This window comes from Bombus vancouverensis, chromosome 11 (assembly GCF_051014615.1).
Source record: "Bombus vancouverensis nearcticus chromosome 11, iyBomVanc1_principal, whole genome shotgun sequence".
Taxonomy (NCBI): Eukaryota; Metazoa; Arthropoda; class Insecta; order Hymenoptera; family Apidae; genus Bombus; species Bombus vancouverensis.
In genome coordinates this window covers 6833822-6851660 of record NC_134921.1, presented here as the reverse complement: position 1 = coordinate 6851660, position 17839 = coordinate 6833822, and the positions used below count along the sequence as shown (strand labels likewise).

General features: G+C 37.9%; 1 protein-coding gene across 3 annotated transcripts in view; it reads right to left on the bottom strand.

Annotated features, from left to right (window-relative positions):
• The window catches only part of rau (RA domain-containing protein rau), a 40126-nt gene that overhangs the window by 16418 nt on the left and 5869 nt on the right, over positions 1-17839 (bottom strand). For all 3 annotated transcript variants that reach the window (XM_076622609.1, XM_076622610.1, XM_033350105.2), the window contains one exon: positions 16979-17198. In XM_076622609.1, the coding sequence (XP_076478724.1) occupies positions 16979-17182 (204 nt within the window). In that variant the 5' untranslated portion in view covers positions 17183-17198. The remainder of the gene's footprint in view (positions 1-16978; positions 17199-17839) is intronic.

The window sequence follows — 17839 nt, the reverse complement described above, 5'->3', positions numbered from 1 at the left end:
TTCAAGAGTTAACGCATCCTCTACGGACTCTACTTTTTCTTTATGGACGGGTCATTGACCGAAAACGGTTGTTCGTAGAAATTATGTAGCATGTACAATGTACAACATATTCATAAAAACGTAGTACGAGCGAGATTAGAGAGATTGTGATTAAAAAAAGAGAGATTTCTATTGTGATTCAATAGAAGACGGAAATGAAAAGTAAGAAAGATGCTTCGTTGATTGCTTCGTTTTCCAGAAAATCGACTTTGAAAGGCTTGTAAAGTATATTCGAAATTGTTTAATTTTCTATTAGATACGAGTGGACAATTGGCATAAAATTATCTATATGCAAAAGTAAGTTAAAAATGAGACTTCAAAAATGCACAAGCTTTATTCTATATATCTTCATTATAATAAATACCAGTTAAATTACAGAATTGAATGCGTAAATGCTCGAGCGCCTCGTTTAATTAAATCGTGTTTCTCTTCAGTTCCTCTGCGGCAATTTTTTGGTTCAGTAACTCCACAATGAGATGGATCCAATAAACGCGTTACGCAACAAACTACACGGGGACACGGCTATATAATGTAGCTGTCTAGTATTAGCATAGATAGTGAACCGGAGAAATCATCGATATTGTTGAACCTGATTATTTCATCAGATAGCTTCACCTGTAGAGCACTGTTACAAGATTCTCCAGTGCTTTTGCATCACGAATCACGCATCGAAATCGATATTTTAATGGCCACTGGTCAGGAAATCAGCGCAGCTGTTTACACAGGGTGTCCCGGAGTACGTCCACTTGGAGTGGAGTGTCGGTAGACGGCTGTTCGACCTCTGCTCTTTTATTTTTTATATGGAGTAGGCTGCTGCGAGCAAAATACTCGTCTCCTGTCGGCGGTGGCTATAGTCTCGAGAGAAGACGCGTGCTTCTACTTTGAAGAGAGAACGTCTGAAGATCTAGCTCTTCGAAAAATAAGCCACTTGATGCGCCCAATTAAAACGTGCGCGCCGAGAAAAGAAAAGAAAAGAAAAAAAAGAAAGAACCTAGTTGTCACTCGCGAAATTCTCAACGAGGGAAAAGAAACTTCGCCGCAATTAAGATGGAAACCTCTTCTGTGTCGTATCAGATTTTCACGCGCATCGACACGGTGAAAACTGGTCTGGCCCGTTGCTTTCCACACGCTGTTTTCATTCTCCTTTTCCGTTCCCACTCCGAAGGCCAAATTAAAGAACGACAATCGCGACTCACCGGCAACTTTGTGGGTCGCGATGCTTAATGGCCGGATAAATTAAACTGTAAATCCAGCTCGGAAGTCAGCATGGCTGTTCGACTCTCTTTTGAGACGGACGGAGGAAATGTACAACGTCAACAACCATCGAGTTCGAGTAATTTACGTTCTAATCCCGTGTACGCCATCACGTGTAATTACTCCAATAAGATGACAACTGTCTGTCTATCTTGGCTCGCGAATACGCAACACTGATACTCGTCTGTCTTTAATGGTGACTAATTGCACACGCAATACTGTATCCAACTTTCTTATTAACTTTTACTTCTACGTTAATGACAGATTGTACCACTTCGTGACGATCGTTCGTCGAACTAATACTTGCTTATTTAGAAGGAGTTATGCCCATTTCTACGGTACGATTATTTAACTGGTGCCTTCTTTACTACAGGATCTATGTAACAGATGTATGTGACTGATTCTGAGAAACTTGTCAAGGTTTTAAATAAATTGTTGGGTCGTCGTTGTTGAAGATTTCTCATGTCGAATTAGTTTTATTCAGGGAGGTTCATCCGAGAGTTCTCTATGTCTGATTGATGGACCGTTCCATTAGTTTCTTCTTTTCCTCCTCTACCTTCTTCTTCTTCTTCTTCTTCTTCTTCTACAGCTTGTTTATATTTACTAGTGCGCTCTGATCTACGATATTAAGAGAACAGGAGGTCGGTGACAGACGGTCGCAGGTTCGTATAATTGGTCCTTCCTCTGCTGCTGATTGTTTTAAACGAGAACAACTCGACCAACTTTAAGTCCCCCGTTACCACCAACACGCGCGCGATTATTAGCGGCACAACCAGTACATACGGAACGCTTACATCCGGTTAGTGGACCGTGGAAGGGTGACAATACAATTCTACGCTAACTCGAGGTATGTACGATTCTAATCTCATAGAGAATCGCGTAACATCGCTCATTTTCAGTTAGCTTCCCATCCATTAACTGTCAAGTACCGTTCAATTATTTAATTCCTCGAAACATTTTTATTCGTTTAGTTTAAAAGATATTTTATTCGTAAAAAATGTTGTCCAACTTGAAAATTTGTTGAACAAGAAAGAAAACACAGATAATGAAATGATATTTCAATTCGAAATATTCTTCTGGGAAACTTCAATTATTTGACCTTGAAAGCCCAAAATCGGATTAAAGATTCCGTTTGTATGAGAGGGTTAAGAGAATACATGGCCTTGTAAGTATTAAGATTAAATTAAGAATTGTATTTTAGGGGGAAACTTAAAAAATGTTAGGTCTTGAAAACTGAAGTTTAAATTTCCTAGGCCAAGTTGAGAAAATAATTGACTTCAGAAATTCAAGATTACACTGAAAACTGTCTTGTCTACAAATATGAATATGGGAATAATGTCCCCATCTCCATATTACACGTTGGTCAAAGAAAATCTTCAGACGAATAAATTGTCTATTCAGCGATCATTTCGTAGTTACACATGACGTATAATTTTTTCGCGATACCCAGGTACAATGAAGTCACGAAAGGGCAAAAACTGAAATGTCTACGTCGTTATCTATGTACATAATCATACGGCTTTCTCTGTCCTTGCATTTTCCTAACCTAGGCCTGTAAAGTTGCCCTTCTGTTCGGTCGGTGCACAATGCACACACCTGACTGCTATTGCGGCAACCATAAGGCGATAAGGTCGACAACAGAGGGTTATCTGGAACGGAGGTGGTTCTTTTTCATGAATAATGCAGAAGCGAGGCAGTCACTGCGAAATGAATGCACGAAGTCTCGAACTTAGCCACTTAAAATTCCATAATTCCGTTCTCCTCCGATTAATCGTTACGCACAGGTGCTTTAGGAGTCAAGATCGATCGAAAATAATTTTATGTTGGTAAATCTTTTCGTTTTTACGGAGAACCATTAATGATGAACGAGATTATTGCTTATAAGCGGAAAGTAAATGGCCTGCACAGCGGTGACGCTCGTCTTCAGTTAACCCGTCCTCTTGACTTCACTTGACCAAGTGTCAATAAGTCGTATACTATATCAAGACCGAAAAACAACTGGAATGTGTGTCCTTTTATCACTTTGGATTTTCCTGGTTTCGTAATTCTAAATATAAATTTATTCCTGATTAATCAATATCACAAACTTTGTTCTATCTTTCCTGAGTAGTTAAATTTATATCGTTGAATCAGTGATTGTTATTGAATTTGAAAAAATTATGCTCTTCATCCTTGTTGTTTCCCGGAAATAGAATTTTGTAATCAGTTAAAAAGATTTAGATTATTAAATTAGTGATTAATGTTGCACCTAAAATTTTTTATTCTGCATTATTTACCAAAAATAAAATCTCTTTTAACTAATTAATAAAATATAAGATCTTGAATCAGTAATTGTCAATGAACTACGAGAGATTCTATTTTATGCAATTGCTATTTTCTAGAGGTAAAATATTCTTTAATCCGCTAAAAATATTTCACTACTGAACTGGAGAAAAGATGTTATTCTTTGCTACAGTCTTCCTCTAAAAATAGAATAATTATTATTCATCCAGCAGGTCTACACCGACAAAGAAAAGAGAAGAGAGATATTGCCACAACCAGTCACGTCTCCACGAACCCTATTTACCCTCGCTGGGGGTTGCAGGTGCATTCTGCACTCTTTCAACAGTCGCGTGTCTAGTATATATAGGCTGTCGAACAGCTTTTCAATGACGTATGGTTTCATCGATCTATTTTCAGAAGCTAGTCGTAAAACTAATATTGGTGTCGTAACAAGCCGCGCGTTACTTTAACGGGGTTCATTGCACCGGAAGTTTCGTGTTCGTGCTTTAACTCTTTCGTCAGAAGAACCGTGGGGAAGCTAGAAATCATGGTAACAAACGTGAACGACGATAAGAAGCTCTCACCGTGGATTTGTGGGAAATTGTCTCGTATATACGATGGCTATCGTTTATCATTGTTAAACCGTGATTGATAATAGCCACTGTCCCATATCGGTACCACTCATTCGTATGTACGTTTGCATCCCAACGATCGTTGACACGAACGTGTTCAAATACACAGTTGATCGCTTTAATTAAATTTATCACGTTTTAAATTGTTCTAAGGAACAATGAAAAACTTTGAACTTCATCTATCGCTAACACATAAAATCCCGGTAACGGTATTTATAAACGTTCGAGTAATGATGCATGCAGACGATATGGGAACAGAGGAAGACACTTTCAACGATCACCGATATCAGAGAATCGGCGGTGTTTTTAAGACACCCGTTGCATACATGGCACGCAAGAGATACGTCGAGTTACTGGCGCCGTGCCTATCATTACGTTGTTTAACTCATAATACATCGTAACACGTACGCTACTACAGTGTGTATCTCAACCGTTTACGCGTTTCAACGAGCGTGCGCGCGCGAGCTCACGTTAACGATCCTGTGTGCTGACCGATCGACCATCGTGTGAGTCGTACCTTAATTCACTCGTTGCGTGTGGATTGTGAAATCAATCTGTCTACTCTTGTATATCAAAGCCTATGCTTTCTTAAAGAAAGTTTAATCGCATATAAATCGTAGGAAGTTTTGTACAGTGACTAATTACACATGTTTTATCGGCATTAGTACGTACGACGTTATTAAAATACTAGTCAGCCTTGAATCACGCTTTCTATTACTAAAAGTATCTTTGTTATAAGAAATAATATTTGTTGCAACTACTATTACTACTATTTCATCTGTCTGTCGAAACGCATAGAAATTAAAATGCAACAGTTGCATCCGCGGTATGACTTAAATAATTCAACAGAAGCGCCATATGCATCAATAACAGCGAATGCGTTGAATTACATTTTTGATCGCTTCGAATATAATACATTCGAAAATGAAAGGTTTTCCTGTGTTCAATAGTGTCAAAAAGTAAAGAAAATTACAGAGAAAGTGTTTCTCTTCCGTCCGGCTCAGGACCACGAATATCATCATCGTGTCCACACTTCCGGCTGTTTCGAACCCTTGCACGCTTCCCATCCGGTTAGCTTTCGAGTATACAGCAGCCTGTATCGATGACTCGCATCCTATCCGACTCATTGATGCGGTTCCTGTCCCTCTCATCCCTTTATTACAATGGTTCACATTTGTACATCAGCGATTAGCACGTTTTGTAATAGATTAATTATACTGTAATCGCAAATGAGACTCATTATGTGTTGCCTTGATCCAGTCATTCGGTAGAATCAGGATTTTCCTCGTATGTCGCATAGAATTGGACTGCGGATGTTTATGGAAATTCAGATTTTTCTAAATACAATCAATGAAACAGAAGTTAAACTGAGATTTATTTTACTCTGTAAATGTTATAATATAACAAGGACTTTGTACATTCATATATACTATGCTTATTCTGTATATTTTTAGTTTAAATTTCTCGTAAGTGCATACAAATCCACAGTTTACATATAAACTCGTGAAACTTGTTTTGAAACAAACTTTGGACAATGATTGCACCAAGTATCGGACTACGTTAATATTTTACTAAGGAAATATTTTAAGATTATAAGAGAGTGCTACTTTGGGACTTGAGTTAAAATTTGGGTTAGTAGCATGAAGATAGGATGACGCAGGAGTCTGTCGAAAGTACATTTAGTCAATGGAAAGTGTCCTTAACGGTTGAAAAACAGGTCACGTGAATTTATGTTGTTCCATAATAATTTCCTAGGAGGCATTATTTTTCGGTCTTTGCACACCATCCATAAACATCCGCAGTGCAGACGTAAGTACCTAGTACCTCTATATCCATACGTTACATTTAGTGATTAAAATTTCATAATAGAAATAATGGATGCAACTTAGAATGAAAGTAAACGTCCTTTGAATCTTATCTTCGCTAAACTACAAATCCTAAATTGCTTCACGAAAACGAGGCGGGACTTTGCTCTCGCAGCAACAATTCAGTGATGTGGCGCGCCATAAGGCAAACACACGATTATCAGGCAAACGTTCACGAGGCCCCGGTTGATATCACACGAAGATATAAAACGGGAGACTTCTATGAACAGAGCACAAAGGCGGTTAAAAGGGATAAAGAGCGGGATAGAGGAACACGTTACGACAACAGGGAGGAGCACGAGGGAGGAGATTCACGAAAGAAAGAGTGAATGGGAGCACTGTGTGCCAGATGGTCGACTCGAGTCGCGATCTCGAGTCTCGTCCCATTACTATTTCCCAATGATGAAGGAAGATCTGTGCCGGTGGTTACACTACGGCGAATATCATCGAACGAGAACCGATCATCGAGAGCTCTGGCATTATTGCGCGCTCTGACCTCTGATAATTAATGAAAATTTATTGACCGATCGAGCGTCGCCAGAGTATGAATCGCGATTAATAGGAACGTCTGCCGAGGGGGAACTTGAATGACAAGATAGAAAAGTCTACGCAAATAGAAGGCCCGTTGATAGATACGATTATCGCGAGTCGTAATATCGAAAGAGTGAAAGGCGTGTTCGTGAGGTTGCGATGGAAGCTTACTGAAATTACGTGCACGTAACACCATCGAATTACCCATTGATTCGAGGAATCGTATACTCTTGTGGTTCCTCTCTTGTGTACACGGTTTTCAGCGAACTCGAAACGTACCGAGAAGAAGCTAACAAGAGCGTGTGCATCGGGTAGCGGCGACGAAAAGAAGAATTGTATATACGTCGTACGGGAAGACGAGATGATTAATTCTTGCGGTCGAGCGAGTAACACGAAACTCACCGCGTCGAAATTTTTATCTCGCATCTAGCACCGGAAAAATAAAACCGGCAAACAGGTTCCATAGTATATTCTAGGCTCTAGACATATGTATGACTATTGCTTGCTCTGATACTGACTCATAGAAATGATTAGAAACCGTATTAGTAATTACTTCATATGAAATTATTCCTTTTTAGGAAAAATCGTTTCGTTCAAGATATCGTAAGAAAAATGTGTGACGGATCCCTTGGTCGTCCTACTGAAAGACAGCCATTGTATGTTAGTAATGCCAAATTGTATATAGATGGAGTATAGTAACCACGAATGACCGCTTTTATCAATCTTTACGTTTCTATTGAATGTTTTCGTACCTTTCTCCACGAGAAGAAATAATTTACCTTGTTACTTTTATTACGTTGGGATGATCAGAGTCGATATGTAAATTCATTATCACTCTACACCATGAAGTTTCGCGATTGGCGTTATTATTTAATTGATTCTAAAGATTTAGAATTCAAGATTTATATAGATTTTCCACAGTTTGAACCCTCGAATGGCGAAAGCCACATTACGTTATATTTATTATGTTACATAATATTATATCTTTATTTGTTAATATTTCTCGCTGTAAAACCATTGACTCGAATGATTCCAATTTTCATTGTGTTAAAAATCCTCGAATCGCTTTGAAATTAGAATTGTAACGCCCACCACTAATGCAAATGTCTATTGCTCACATATTAAGTCTAAATGTCCCTGTTATATGTCCAAACAAACTCTCCTAAGTTACAGGTATCATGAAAAGAGGGAATTCAAAGAGTAACACGAAAATATATATATTTTTCACGCTGGTGCATGTGTAAGTTTGACCGGAGACTTCTACGTGAGCCCACCTTTTTCCTTCACTTTCAGCATTGTGCCAGCCACCGAAGGTATCATTATTCGAGTCCCATAAAGAAAGGCCGTGGATAGCGAAACCGAGAAGAATGTTAAGTGTCGCAATCATGATTGTGTTCGGCGTTTGTAGAAACGCGAAGCGCGACCATCTGCACTGAAGGCTCGAACCGCAATTGTCGCTTTCAATTCAGCCAGATGTCGATCGATGACAGATCAAAGAAAGGGTTTTCAATAAGGGTACACGGGAATTCAATTCGCATAGTCTGTGTTGCGTAAGAAAATTCGAAAGTATTTCATGGGAATTATAAAATGAGAAATTCCTAGTGGCACTGGGATCAGGATGTTTATATAATGTTGGCAAAAAGAATATCAGGAAATCAGAAAGGCGAGATATACAATTTTATCATAGCGACTTCCTAAACATTTTCTCTTGACAAAAATGTTCATCTTTTTAAATTATTTTACATAGCATCTAACTTTCAGATAATTCTTCAACATAATACATATTATATAAGGATCTTTTTAAAGATTTAACTCTTATGTTATGGATTTACTTATATGGCTATGGTCAATAGACGATTTCAATTAAATTTGAGATACGGGGTTCGCGTATTGATTAATTCATTAGCTTTGTCATTTTTTCGCGTCTGAAGGAAATAATTTATGAAAATGTATTCATATTTAAAGGATTGATGAAGTAGACGTGACTCGTAAGAAATGGAAACTTCATATATTGTAATTTAATAACAGGTTTAAATGTTCGACGAGTCTCTATATACTTGTTCTCTACCTCTTCCAAGATTCAATAAAGTATGAACCATAGAAAATCGGAAATTTCATATGTTGTAACTTAATAAACGAACAAGATGTGTGATACCCGTACCTGTCACCAGGCTGAAAGAATCAAGGACACCGTATAAGTGAATTCGTAGAATGCAGCACACGACCTACACGTCGACACGATTGTCTCCCATATAATACCGCGAATTCCTGGTGACACAAGACCTTTTGGCGCCTTTGCAACGATGAAAGTATACAAGCCAACTATCAGCTAGTTAGCACGTGCTTACGGTGTGAACAGTGCGTAGTTGTAAGCAAATCCCAGGATCCGCTATATAGTAACACTTATCCGGGTAATACCTTATGCATACTATAGCTATTTCGCAAGAAATCGTAGAAAACGGTTTATTTTTTCACTTTCAAGGAAAGTGGGACGTGATACGCTAATGTTTCTATTTAGAGCATTTAACAAGTTACAAAATACTTCTTATACAATTCCAATTTCCCATTTGATTTTCTGTAAAATTAAAGAGAATAATATTTCATTTCATAGAGACTAATATGCTACGGAGTAATATGATGATTAAGCTCGATACGATGCAATAAACATGAAAAATGGTACTCTAATTGCCTGTCATGCGTCACAGACCACACTATGACTCTTAGTATTACTCGAGAGTAAGTAGTTTCGCGTACTCGTTCGCGGTCACGTGTGTGAGTAGCCAGCTGCGAGTGCTTTCACCGGTAGCTTGTGACCAATCCCAGACAACATTCATGCTTAAAGAATTCGTACCACGATGCTCATGAATGGGCTACGAGCCTTGATCAAACCGTACGTCGCACCGGCTTTGTGCTCGTAATCAAAGTTTCTTGTTCGCGTAACGATCGATAGCCCTGTGACAATTTAGTTTGGGACAAAGGAGCGATGCAATGGCACTAGGTCTTTAAAACGATGAGCTTGTACGATGTGATAGATTTACAGTAAAACGCAATGTATTGCACGAAACTTTAGATGGTGCCAATAGAATCGTTTTCTATGCAAATTCATATTATATAAATGAGAAGTCATAGATAGCAAAGACGATCTGTGAATTTCTAATTTTATGATTAAATGACACAATAAAATATAGCGAAATCGTTTTTATCTTTTCAATTCCCATAGATGTTAACCTTTTATACTCAGAAAATTTCCATGATATTACTAACGGCTTCAGTATATGTAGTTTTAATATAAAATTTCTCGGAACCTATGGTTTTATATTCCAAACAACTTGTTATATGAACTCTTTTCCTTTTAAAATAAATAAATGGAATTCTATTATATGCATATTATTACATAGTGATGCACAGGTCCCACATTTGGAGATATAATACTATCAAATATGTAGTACAGCATCACTGCTACGACGTCGTAAAGACCTGACGTCACATCGTCTCTACTATCCCTTAATCATTCTCGTCATCGTTCGTGCGAAGAATCCGCCCCGTGAAAATCGTCGAGAAACGTACTTGAAACGTGTACGTGCATCACACGAAGTTACATAATCGACGATTGTCACTCACGTTAAGCAACGAATTCCGGCTGGACGATCGGCTAAAACGTTAAATCGCGGATGTGACTATGCACGGAGATAATAACGGACACGGTTTCAATTCCGAATTCGCACTCTGGCATTGAAAGGAGCTAAAAAGACAGAATCAACCGTGACGATTAATCGCCGAGAACGATGTAACGACCGGATCGGTTTACGCCAATAAACCAATGATTCCGTGATCTGAATGCCAAATGTCCGCCCACGATGGTCCTTACAAGGACTTTTCGCACACGAGAGTTCCTTTCAATGCTACTGTAATTAATATTAGATCGGTAATGAAAAGTAATTTCCGCTTCATTCGCAATGAAATTTCAATAAACTTAATGTAGAAAGATACGCTCTTAAAGATTTGAGAAAGATAGTATCTTTGGAAAATTCTAAACAACCACATTGTAGAGGATGAAAAGCCATAAAATCATACATTGTATGATTTCTTTAGAATGACGTTTTCACCCCTAAGATCAATTCTTTATCGAAATAAGAAATGGCATTGTTAATAATATCACTTGAATTATAATTTTAGAACGTTTCTTTGTTTATGAATCTTCTAACTGAATTTCCTATTTTTCTTCGACTATATTAGGCGATAATCATAACAGTATTGAAGAAACACAGTATTTCTAAAATCCTAGGATACGCGTTCAAATTAGAACGAACCACGAGCTTCTTAAAGACCAGCCATGTAATTCTTCTGGCGCCAATCTTCAGATTTTTTTCTTTCTGCCGATACACGAGCGGTTCTGGGAAAAACGGGTGAACGGCACAGATAAGGGCAACACCGGGAGTCTGAAACTGCAGATAAATGGAAAGAGAAACGGTGTTATTTATATTCGATGATCGATAGCCGCTAACTTGTTATCACAACGGAAGCCGAATCACCGATTCTCGGTATTTATTGTAAGATGACGGAAGTCTCGCTCTTTCTTACTTGCTAACTGCGAATGAAAACTGAACTTTATCATAAGAAAACGCGTGTATGAGAAAGACGAACCGCGATTACACAAGAATTCCGGTATCTAATCGCTCAAACCTTTTCCTGTTCCAAATTATCTCTGGATTTGTTCTGTCAACGATGTACGATCCACAGATTTGCCGAATCTCGCGAGTATACATCTGGTTTCTTAAAAGAACTCGCTATGAAAATAAGCAAAACGACCAAATAGATATCTGACAGAGGTAAAAACTGGCGTAAGTGAGTTTTAATCCAGTCATAAAACACTGGAAGAGATGTTAGCCTCGATATTTTTCACGTCACACATGTCAACGATGTTTTTGTTAGGTCCACGCGTGTTTACTTAAGAGGCAGCACTCGCTTAAAAATCTCATGTCCCCGTTGCGCTCCAAGAAGAAGAGTTCATCTCGCGAGTCGTTCCTCTTACGAGAGAACAGAAGCGGATAATAACCTATAATTATCAGCGAAGGGACAGAAGAAGAACAGAATGTTCTCGTGGCTCGTGCGTTCTTTAAATAACCCTCTAAATATCTGTCAAATGCTTCCAAAATTACATCTAAAGGGTTGATCGATAAAGATAAAATCTTCTATTTATTGTACAATAATACCTAATAAGAATCTATCGGTGCACCAATTACGGTTTCCTTTGCGCTACACCGTGACGTAATGGCATTCCCTCGTCGTTGGAAAGCGCCACTTAATACTGTTACATAACAGGCAGCGTTCCATAAAGTCATTAGCATGATAATAAATCAACGGATACCGTAGAACGTGGAGCAACCCCTCTTAGTATACTGAGTATACTATAACTCCAGTTTCGTAGCCTAATCGTGTGAATTCGAGCCACGTTCTGCCCGTAGCGGATATATAAAAGAGATGCCTCCATAGCAGACATAACTCTGACGATTATGTGGTGCGTTTTATAGGAGAAGCATCCTTGAAACCGGTCAAGAAACCCTGGATCGTTTGTATCCTGATTATGGGGTATTCTGACTCTTTCTACAGGCTTCATAAAAAAGAAAAAGTTCTTCAAGCTAAAAATACGAAGAGATTTCCTTTTGAAATTCTGGTTTACCGTGTCGCCGTCATGCGGGTGCACCAACGCATGATAATTAATGCGGCCAATAATTTATTACGATTGCGCCCCCAGGTTTCGTGAGCCGTCGATGACGGAATCGGAGCAGGAAGCGAAAATACCACGGCTTGCAGCACGGACTTTCCTGGTTCGTTCACAAACTTGTTCTTTTCTTATTGTCCGCCGCTTGGAAATCTGGTTGCGCAAGGACTATTCTAATATTGTTTCGGAGACAATGCTGTTACGTGTCGAGAAGTGCTAAGAAATTCGTTGAGACAGCTAACTTCTGTTCTAATGATAAAAGTGAGATTAATTTATACTGAATGGTGTGAAAAAATATTTTTATATTTTCGAAACTCTGCATTGGATTGAAGTGAATAGAAATCTAATTTCAGAAGATTGGGATAATGATTGACATCCTTGATATACTACTACTAACCCATTATTATATTGTACTATTATACAATAATACTATATTTTTGTAGTTCCAAGAAACTAAACTAAATTATGATTTTATTAAAACTATAAATATCTCGTAATGAATGTTTATGATCCTACTTTATATACCAAAGGTTGTACAAATTTTACTTCTTTATAAAGAAACATTGCTACATTTCCATTTTTCTAAACAACTGTACTGAACTATAGTTTTAATACAACTGAATAAAAATCAAATTGCAGCAAATTAATGAGATGATTAATGTATCTGATGGTAAATAATACTTCACATTGAAACCTAATAAAAATTCAATAGGGAAAGGTGAACGTATGCGTACAACCATTCTTGAAATGTCAAAACTCATAATGGACATAATCTTATAATGGAAAATTATAGCCACCTGTAACAATGAAAGGGTTAAGCATCTCCATTGACCTTCTGCAACCAAAAAAAAAAGCTATTATGAAATCTCTTCTAGCATATTGGTTTCATGACGAGGGCCATTGTAATGTAGCAAAATTATGCAGACAGAAGTTGTAAGAGTAAACCGTCACAAGAGTGAAGGTCGATCGATCGACAGATAAAAGCCTAACATTCTGATGGAACAACGGGTAGTACGTTTTATCAAGACCGGTTCAAATAAAAGATACACGTAGACAAGAAAGCCGGAACTACGGGCCGCCGCGCCGGATGTTGCGAGGTCCGAGAACGCGAGACAAGTCCGGCATCCAGAGACGGAATGAGAAGGTACATGGAACGTGATTTCGTGCGTATAGCGGTAGGATGATCGATCATCGATCATCGAGATGATCCAGATTCTGCAGCATGGAATTTCCTTTACGTGAATTTTGCGGTTTTTAATTCGACTCTTGTACGAGCAAATATTTAATATTTTTAGTGAAACTTTACATGTGACAAATTGCAAGTTATTAGTATTAACAAATTCTTCTGCATAGTAGAAACAGTTTTAAATAAATTCGACAAATAAAATTTGATTAATTTGATCGATAAATAAAGATAAATTTGGCAAATTGCAAGTCATTTGATTATCCTATTTGATCCAAAATTAAAACATTGGAAAAGAGAATGTACAATTTTTCAGTAATATTTGCTAATTTCTCTATATATTGTGCAGATGTTCTAATATTTATAACCGACAGTTCACACGAAGGATATCGTGGAAAATTTATGTAAAACGAACATGTAGTACAAAAGAAGAAGTGAGTATGGTAATCAGAATTAGTGTTCTAAGAAAAAGCAAAATTATTCCATTATCTCGTAAATGTGTGTAATAGAGTATAGTAATTTGTTTCGAAGTATCTAACGATGTATTCCATTAACAGTAAAACGAATACTATATCGAATCGTCATAAACTAACGGAATAGATTAGAGATGATTTAACATACAAAAATTGAAGAGATAAAAGAAGCAACAAATTTTTGTTTGAATAAATGCAAATGTTAGTGGTTTTACGTGCTCATGGTGTGTAATGATAGCATTTAATATGGTAATGGAATGTCTACGAGAAGACATTGACATTATCAAGATCATTGGACGCGAGTGACGATTTTTCACTTTTCGTCCCAGTTACGTAAAATTGTGTGGTATTCTGAAAGCCGCAATAGTATCGTTGTTGATCTTCCTACAGTTAGTTAACACAAAAAGAAAGCTTTGACCAGAATACATTTTATTTCATACCGGTTTCCAGACTTTTTCTCGACCAGCAAGGGAATAGTAAGATCGTGGTGCTTCCGCGGGTTCTTTATCTTATCGCAAGCACGATAATGTGTCTGGTCGCGCTGCATGGAAATTAAAATAGGACTCTAACACATTAACTTTTACAAAAATATAAAAAAAGAGCTACTGTAAAATACAAATGATCATAAAAAGAGAAGTACAAAAAGTCCCTATTTGTGTCAAGTGACATAAAAATGATTCAACGAAAACAAATTGCAGTCGAACGCGTATCAAAGTACAACTGCTATCAGAGAGACAGAATAGTTTGCTATCGTGACAAGCTACCACCAGCGATTACGCTGTAATCCATACGGCGCCGACTTTTCGGACTGTCATTCTATATTCAAAATGGAGCACGCTATTTATTTTTCGTTTTCTATTGAGGAACATTCCGTCGCTCTTAGCCATATCATTTCTTACCAAATTTAGCTTCACGCTATCTTTCAGAGAACTTTCCTTGCAAATTTTTTAAGTCACTTTTATATGAGGAATGAGAAAATTGAATTTAAAGATTAGCAGTTTCACCAAGGAAAACTCTTGATCTCCTTTGCTGTTAGATTATTTCGAAAATTCTTGTGGTTAATTATGAATTAAATATTTTGTAACATCTTTTGTATCTTCTGGACTACTTCGTTCGGAGAGAAAGTTCCTACTTTTCAAAGTTTTTCATGTCGCAAATCGCAACAAGCTGATTGTTCGTAACATAGTCGTTTCTCCGGTTCATTCCTGGCAACCTACTAAGGAACGAAGGTCGGTAGGCAGGGAGCAAGTGCGATTAAGTGGATCCATCAGGGTTACGGCGGTATGTATAGTTTTTCACTTCACATTGTGAGTTGGCCGCAATGTGCGATGCCTTGGCATGCGGGGTTCTCACAGAGAATTCCTGGTTCCATGAACAAAAACTGCGGGACGTACGACGAAGATGAACTTCGCCCATCGGAAGACACCGAAAGAAAAAAAACTTCAACCTTAAGGGTGATATATATCTTCTTTCTTTGAAAAAAAGAAAACGATGACAGGTTTTCTACGAGTTCATGAAACTATCCTTAATGAATTTGTTTTTAGAGTCACAAGACTGTTAACTGAACTATACGAAAGTCAAAAATTAAAATTTAGTAAAAAATTCGTAAAAAATTAAGATTTAATCAACGTATTTAGGTAATTGAGAAATTTGGCGAAAAAAATTGTTTACTCTCGTAGAAGTTTAATAGAGGAAGTGAAAAATAAAGAATTGGAGATGTAAATCGGGGGCGTTAATGGTTTCTCCTGAAAGAGTAGAACTAGATTCGTGAAATTTGAGATGACTAACCCACCATAAAAATATTCACAAATCAGTGACCAGGATGCTCATACACAGTTGGTTTCTCGAAGAAGTTAACGGAAGAATCCAGCTGTTTTGTAACGACCTTTGGCGCAGCCTCGTGTGAAACGGGCCAGGCAAACGCAAATACAATGAAAACTCAGCAATGTAACTATGTATTCAACAATCGTGTAGTTAATATCTAGAGAAACTGGGGTGTTGACCGGCAATAATGCAAAGTTCGCATTGTATTAAATGCGATGACCCTAATTTTTATTGACTGAGCCGGTCGACACTAACGATACCGGCGGTATTGACGATGATATGCGAGGTATGCGAGTAATCGACTTTAATGCCAATTAACCTGGCTCGATCGAAATTTTACACTACACGCCACGAAGAAACTACCAGTATATTCGCTAGAAATTTTACTTGAATATTCAAATGGTTTGAGTTGTGTCCTCCATTTCCTCGCAGATGTTGGACTAAACTGGCTACCCTAAGCATCTTGCTGGGATCAAGGGCCTCCGGAGAGTCATGTTTCTGTTCGTGCAAAAAGGGATGCCAAACCGAGCCGCGTGCAGTTGCTGCTTGACGAACTTGGGGACATTTGGTTCGTGAGAAATTCACCCTCATCTCAAACCTGACTTCTGTCAACGTTCAAATAAAACCAATGAAATATCTTGGAATATCTTGAATCGATTAACGCAATGGAAATTTCGTATGACGTAATAATTTCGAATATAACTGATAATTTTAATCAATTGATAATTTTATCACGAATGCTGTTTACTCAATCGAAAATAATCGCGACTATTTTTGGCGGGATAGTAATCAAGCGAATGACTACGTCAGAAATAATCGTGGATTAAACACACGTACCGCCGATGAATCCCATTAGCGCGAACGGACAAGGACACACGTGGTCCAGCTGTTAATAAGTGCAGGGAATCGTTTTGTTCTCGTTTTCATGAAACCGTTTTAACGCCTGTCACGGATAACGTTTTGTTCTCCTCGTTTGCTTCATTAAGCAACCACGTCATTGCTTTTTGTACCCTCCCGCGGCGCGTTCAACCTTTCTTTTTGCTTCATGCGCGACTTTTTTCATCTAGCATGATCTTTTGTTCGATTTAATCCTCATTTGATTACGAACAAAAGGTTCGATCAACCTTATTTTGATCGGGACAATTGAGATCGGTGTGAAAAGGGAAGAATTGTATGTAATTTGATGGACTTACCTGCTGTGGAGTTGCGTCGGCGGGAGAAAAGCTCGAAAGGGCGGTTAAGGGCGCAAGCGAAGCGCACGAAGATGCCCTTGATGGCGGTGGTGTGTGTCCAGGGGTAGGACTTCCGCTTCCGCAGCTACTCGCACCCCCGCTCGAAGCCAGGCTCACGCTATCTGCTCGCCCTCGCCACGGCGAGACTGACACGTGCTTCAGCATCCCTCTTTGATCTCACCTGAAATCGAAATTCGGTTGTTTCCTTTAGTTTTGCTCAAAATATAAAACTGTTAGATCGAACTACACATCTAGAAGCCAAACAACTGATAGACTTTATCGAGACAAAGTCTAAAAATGTTTATCTGTGAAAAGTGAATTATTTCGGATACGTAAAATTAAACATAAATCAATATATTCTGCTCTTAAGGAATACCAGAAATCAGATTCATAAAAGATTAGAAAATAAATTGAAGAAAAGAAGGCTGATTGAACTTAAGAAACAAACTGAGGAATTTTCAGAAAACATAATTGATCAATTGCATCTGGCGATTTAGTCTAATAATCTATTGACTGGATCCTGCAGTTCAATTACATCCAATAACATTAAGTATCACGCAGATGAAATTAAATGCTGATTTAACTATGCGTTTGAATTTGAATCTCCTTTCAACATGTAAAATTGAATAATTTCATTCAAATAATATTCCAAGAAGCAATTTCCAATTGTACATTGTAATGCTTATTGTTGTATCATTTAATTGTGCCTTTCATTGTGATAATTAATCCAATAACGGAGAGGAAACTAGTTTACGGGTCGGTTAGAAGCGAGGATTAACAAGAATCCTGAAAACAGGTTGATCTAATTTTATGCTATCTTTG